We start from the raw sequence: 6,927 nt of genomic DNA, 5'->3' as shown, positions 1-6,927 counted from the left end.
TATATATATATAATTTTCGAGAATATATGTGGGCATGATCACCGATTATTCCAGATCGAGTTTAAGGTTTTATAGATTTCGGATGTCATTATAGAGGAACTCTTATACATTCGATTTTATTTTTTTGTCTTGCATTTTTTTTTCATCTCAATTTTCGCATTTTGGTAATCATTAAAGAGCAAATTTTTTAGAGTTTTTTGAAACCCTCCTTCCCGGATTTTCAATTTTAACAAGAAAATATCCCAAATATATTAACATTATATATTGATACGTGATCTCATTATAATTATATATATATATATATATATGTATGTGTGTGATTTTTTTTTGTAGAGGTGGGTGTTTCAGGATTCAGGTCAAAATTTTAGCGGTTCGGTTTGGAAACCGTTTATTCTGTATTCTAAAATTTGTATCAAATTAGTACAGTATATTATTCGGTTCGGTTCGATTTCAGTTTCGGTTTTTGTTTAAAAAATAGATTTTTTTAAGAAAATTTCGATTTTTCGGAAATTTTATAAAGTTCGGTTCGAATCGATTTCGAAAAATTCGGTTCTATAAAAATTATACTGTTCGAAAATTTTGAATGGCACAATTCATAAGAATATCGAAAATTTCGATTCAGTACGGTTTGATTCCGAGAATAGGAACCGAAATACCCAATACGTACCCTGATTTTTTGGGCATAAGGATGCAATACGTCTAATAAGTATGGGTGTGAAAACGAGTCTGGCTACGCGAGATGGCTAGTGGTTTTTTTTGTATTTACTAATCTTGATCTATATATATATATGTGTATGTATATACCCATCACCTATTTGTAGTTTTACAGGTTTTGTGTTGAATATATTCATATGAAAACAATACTTTCCCACGACCTAATTTTAAAATTACGAAATTTTACAGACAATTTTTTTTTTTGATAAAGAAATTTTACAGACAATTTCTCCTATAATTTTTTTTTAATATTCACCATCCATACTTATATATATATGTGTGTGTATATATCTTACGTAAGATGTGTTCATACGATGATAATGTTCTTTAATACCGTAATATAATACTTGTCAAATATTAAATAATATGTCTGACCAAATAACGCTAACATACATATATATATACACTTTTATATACACGTTATGTAAGTGGAAATAAAATAAGACAGGCCTATCTCAAGAAAAATATATATAACATATAATACAAGACCAAACGGCACATGAAACTTCTTTTTGTCGCTCTACTTTCCGAGCTTTAGAAATTTGACCCCTCGAAAACTAAAGGACACAAAATAGTTAGCCCCTCTAAAAAGAGTTAAATAACAATTTGACCCCATAACTATCAGATCTTAGATATCAAAGCCGCCCTGAGCTGTTCTTGCGTGTAGATTCTGAAACCCATCTTGACTGTCGCTTGTTGTATCATCAGATCGTTGACCACCGACATGCTCGCATGATTCACTTCAAGTTCCAAATCTTTCAACGCCGACATCAAACGCGCCGCCGGGTGATTGCGTTTGCTCGATTCGATTCTAATCATCGCGTCCCAGCCTATGATCTTCACTTCGATCTCCATTCCTATCGGTTTGCTCACCGCCGACGAGGAATCTCCGCAATCGCGGTTACCCGCGTTTGCGTTTCGTCCCGCCAGCTCGCTCTTGAGGTTTTCGAGCTGGCACTCGATCTGGGTCTTCTCCGATTCAGTTCTTTGAAGCTTGGACTTTAACTCGTTGATGTAAGAAATGGCGTCTCCTAAAAGGGAGGCCTTGTCCATTTTCGACACGTTTGGAACCACGGCCCGTAACGCGTAGAACCGCTGGTTCAGCTTCTCGCGTCTCTGCCGCTCGGCCTCGACGTGGTTTAACGGCTCTTCTCGGCCGTTGGCCGGCTTTCTTCCGCGTTTTCTCGGCCGTTTCTCTGGCGCCGCCTCTTTCACGACGGAGGCCTCGAGGTCGGAATGGTCGGAAGATTCGCCGGGAACTCCGAAGGACAGAACCCCATCTTCGGTTACTCCGACAGACTTTGTCTTCCTCTTGGTGTCGCCAGGCAAGAACTGGGTCTGACCCGAGAACGGAGCCGGGTTCAGGTTACTGGAGCTCCGTTTAGCGTCCTCGCCGAAGCTCAGAATCTCGCCGGATCTTGGCTTGGCCAAGTTGGAATTCGAGGTCGAGAAATTGATCTCTCGCGAGAAGTTGTTGTACTTCGTGTTCTGTGTCTGGGACTGGACAGGGCTAGGGTTAGGGTTAGGGTTAGGGTTCGCGTTCTGGTTTTCGGTTATGGTGCTTGAGCTACCGTTCTCGAACTGCATAGACTTGGAGAAAAGCTGCGAGCTTGAGCTCGGAGCTCCATGGCCACGTTCGCTCGGTCCAGCTGCTCCACCGGTCGGGTCGGAGATCCACATAGACGGATCGTTCTCGCCTTGATCAGGGTCTCGGTTCCAGTGATGACCCGACAAATCTCCGGCGGCGGCGCCATCGAAACTGAAGAGGATTCGGACCTTGTTCATGAGATCCGAGCTCTGTCGGATCATCTCCGTCGAGCCGAGCTCCACCACACCGTTCGCCAACGGAATACAAGCGATGGTCTGCAGGCCGAAAACCCCACCTTGTCTCGCCCGCTCGCAGCCCGACCCGGAAAGCTGGTCCGACCCGACAACCCAAACCGGGTTCGACGTCGAGAACGCCTTACCCGTCAACCCGGATCCACTAGGGAAGCTCTGGGTCATCGAGACGAGAAAAAACCACTCCATGTCCGTCACCTCTTCGTCGATGGCATCTTCGGTGGTTACAGCTCCGCCGGAGATGAGAGAGTTGAGCTCCCGGAGAACCTTTTTCCGGTGTTCCTGCTCCGCCGGAGAAGAGAACATCGACGACCTCGGCCTCTGCTTGGCGCGAGCCTTGTCTTCCTCCCCCTTGTAGTAGCCATCTCCCCATCCGAGCACGGCTGCGCCGGAAAAGTCGCACGAAAGCTGCCAGAACATGGCGTAGGTCCAGCTCTCATGGGCTCCTTCGATCAGAGCCTGCAGACGCTGCTGGAGACTCTCCTGGCTGAAACTCGCCGCAGGATTCTGGTTCTGACCCGACGGAGCCGCCGCAGCCGCCGCCGGAGGCCAGAGGCCGGACAGGTCGGTGGAGCTCATGAATGCCTCCATCATGGAGGCGTTATCGTCGGTGGTCCACAGATTCATCATTCCATACACCGGTCGCCGAAAAAAACTACAATGATTATTATTAACAATTATTTCTCTAGAGAGAGGTCGATGGTGTCGGGAACTGGAGCAGAGCCTGGGGTTTTAACCGGTGAGGAAGACAAGGGTATAAGTGGAATTACACTTACGAGATGGACACGTGTCGTTTATCTAGACCAACGATCGTACGGAACGGTAGCGGAAAGAAGCTTCGATGAACGGTCGAGTGACGATTTAATCCGTCTGACGTCGAATCTAACAAGTGAGAACAAACCGAGTGAGATCGTACGGTTGTTATTCGAGGTTGAAATATACGCGCTATAATTGGACGGTTGGGATTTAATAAACTGTTATTCACCTCGGAGTGAGCATAACCCAGTCCAAACTCAGACAGTTCCTGAGATTCTGTTAATTAGTAGAATCTAATGATTTAATAAATTATTATTTAAATAATTTTATTTTCCAATATATACTGGACTCCTTTAAAATTAAAACTATAAATTATAAAAATTAGAATTTGTCGTGGACTCTTATATTTAATTGTTTTTGCATGTAAAAATTGCTACGGAGTAAAAAGGAAATAAAATAACAGTCCACAGAGAATCATATATCTGCAAGGGTTTGTCGTTTAGTTGATTGATTAATTAAATAAATCGGACCGGGTAGTTTTATAGTTTAAGTTACACATTTCCATGAGGTAAACGTTTTAATTAAGCCGTACCAATATTTAAAAAATAAAAAGTAGAAAAGTATTTGAATATAATATTGCGATCAATTTGATAAAATATAATAAAATAATGGTTAGGTGAATGAATTAGAAAATCATTTGAGCGTCTTTCATGGGGAGGGTGCAGTGTAATCATGTCTTCACTCCTAATCCAACAATTTAAACATATGTTACAAGAAATATGTTGGATTTTATTTTTTGGACCAAGATAGGGAATCGTTTAAATAGAATAAGATTTTTTATTTTATTTTATTTTATTTTATTTTAATGCAAATAGCGTAGATAATAATCAAAAGATTTTATTAGTGATTAAAGTTAATTTTGATTGGACGGCAGGTGGGACAGTTGATGCATTTCACAATTCACATGGACCACGCGTCAATGGTGTTTTGTCCTTTTTGTATGCCCTCTTGTTTTTTTTTTTTTGCAATTTCTTTAAATTATTTTATTTATTTAAAAGATTCAACTACGTAGGATAAGAATCAAATTAAACTGAACTTAATCGAATAATACTATATTTAATTTGAATAAAAAATGGATCTAAGAAATAATTTTATTCAATCTAATGCAAAAACAATACAACTAAATAAAATCATGGAGCTGAAATTTAATTTAGATTAAAAAATTAAATTTTTGTGCAGAGATATAAATAAGTTAACAATCCCTCATATTTATATTCAATTAATTTTATGTTTCTTACACCCGTCCCATTATTTACATTTAATTTTCCTCTCTGTGTTGAAAGTCAGTTATACGTTTTAAAACAACAAACTCATCTAGTAAAAGCTTATATGAACAAACTTTTAAATATCGTCAAACCACTCCTTTGAAAATTATAATTACCGTATTAAAAAATTTGCTATATTTTGTAATATAGAAGAGATATGCGTATATATATATATATATATATATTCTATCTGTATATATGTATATGCATGTATTATGTGTTACACATAATATCTAAAAATCTATCAGCCACTTCATTAATTACTCACACACACTTTTTGTATTCAAATAAAAATCTATGTATTTTTGTTTCCAATTCTGAATTACTGGTAAAAAAAGAGAGAAATGAGGGTTAAATGGTTAATAGCCATTTTTCTACTAAAATGCATAATATCGGACCAAATGATTGATATTATTTATGTTACCAATAAGGATATATTTTTAAATTATTAAAACATTTAATATCCCTTGAATATATATTTATTTGCATCTGGAAGAAGTTGCCTTTTGTGGCTGATCTTGTTGGGTGAATGCCCATCACTTCAAAACTCTTAGTATTTACGGAAAAGGGTATGATACTTTTGAATTTTCTCGATATGAGCACTAAATAATATTTATTACATCACTTCAAAACTCTGCAATTTAATTTTGTTGAAGTTGCTAGTTTAAAAAATATATATAAACATATATATATATAATTTTTAATAGTGATTCGATAGATGTGTTTATAAACTTCTATACTAAACTGAAAATATAACCGTTGACTGTTTATATATATAGTTAAAACAGTTTTGAAATAAATACTAGATTAGATAACAATATTACGTTTATGAAAATTATAATTTCTAAAATGTTGAACATTCCGTGATTATCTTTAAAATTTTAGTTTAGAAATATAACAATCAAATTGAAACAATTTGAAAAGAAAAATATCTTGGACATCAAAATTGGGGATCGTATGGACAAAAAGATAAGGTTAAGGGTCATTTTGAATATATAATAAAACCTCAGGGGGTTGAAATGAAATGAAATATTTGATATTCATTTGGCCGGAGAGAGAAGCACGTGATTCATGCAGCAGCTTATCATATCCACCCGTCTACGCGTCCAATAGAGCCGTCAACTTCGCCTTTTTTTTCTATAAGAAGAAAAAAAATCTCCTTTTTATATATTATTTTCTTTGGTTAAATCCTTTTTATATATTACTTTGTTAATTTACATAAAATATCTAAAATTAAGGCCAGTTATGATTATTATTTGTACTGTTGTCTTACCCTGAATAAATTTCCCGTTATATATATACAAAGCCCTAAACTTGGAAAACATATAATTTATTATCTGATTAACCTATTTTTTATCCTATTAACTGACTTTTATCATATTTATATATGTTAATGATTAAATTTTTAGTTCATAATATTTACAAAATTGGACGTTAAACATGTGAAAATAAACATCGTTGAGATATTTAAATGCTTTTTTTTGGGTAAAATTATTGAACTGCTTAAAAGTCCGCCGTGTCGCCGTTAGATAACGGCTATTTTGTCGGGTAGCGCATCGTCTGTAACGGCGGTCTAGACAGAAAAGGAGCGTTTTTGTCTTTTTGTGTCTGTATTATACCACGTGGGGAATTACAATTAGATACTCTTTCCATCTACTCCACACCTCTATTTATTTATTTATTTATTTTATTTTATTTTGATTTATTTCCCAATTTTTTTCATTTGTCGAACCTTTTTTACCCATTTTCTATCCGGAGGCTTCTCATAAGATTCCCATTTTTCTCCTAAATTTCAAAAAACCAGAAAAATTGGGAAAATAAAATTTCAATGAATAATTAAATATACAGTAAAATGTGGCGTTTTTACAAAAACAAGTGTGCATCCGTCTCAGTAATTTTTTGTTGTTGTTTGGCTTTTTTTTAGTAATATTCACCAATCACAATAACTTATTTCTACAATCGGCAAATAATATATTCCATTATTCGATCATCAGATCCATTTCAAACGTCATCTGTTGAGTTTATATATATATATATATATATTATGGACAAGCTTAGATTATGATGGGATATCATATGTCGACGCAAATAGAATATATAATGTTATATGGAATATATACAAATTATATTATTGAAGACACAGTTATCATAATCATGTTCATGATTATATATTAACGGTCCACAACAAACAACTATATATATACTTACAAAGCACATTCAACAAAATATATATATATATATATATATATATACTTTAACAAAACACACACATATATATATATATATATATATA

General features: G+C 35.7%; 1 protein-coding gene across 1 annotated transcript; it reads right to left on the bottom strand.

Moving 5' to 3' along the window:
• Positions 1-1,165: 1,165 nt before the first annotated feature.
• On the bottom strand, positions 1,166-3,279 carry LOC104807948 (transcription factor MYC2-like). The gene has a single exon (XM_010533402.1). It carries the CDS (start codon positions 3,181-3,183, stop codon positions 1,336-1,338), a length of 1,848 nt encoding a protein of 615 aa, XP_010531704.1. The 5' UTR covers positions 3,184-3,279; the 3' UTR covers positions 1,166-1,335.
• Positions 3,280-6,927: the final 3,648 nt, after the last annotated feature.

Source organism: Tarenaya hassleriana, unplaced genomic scaffold (assembly GCF_000463585.1).
Source record: "Tarenaya hassleriana unplaced genomic scaffold, ASM46358v1 Cleome132, whole genome shotgun sequence".
Classification (NCBI taxonomy): Eukaryota; Viridiplantae; Streptophyta; class Magnoliopsida; order Brassicales; family Cleomaceae; genus Tarenaya; species Tarenaya hassleriana.
The sequence above is the reverse complement of the archived record's forward strand: the minus strand, read 5'-3'. Positions and strand labels throughout refer to the sequence as shown.

What these genes read in the sequence shown, in the direction of transcription:
- LOC104807948 (XM_010533402.1), bottom strand. Translation starts at nt 3,183, where the DNA reads ATGATGAATCTGTGGACCACCGACGATAACGCCTCCATGATGGAGGCA.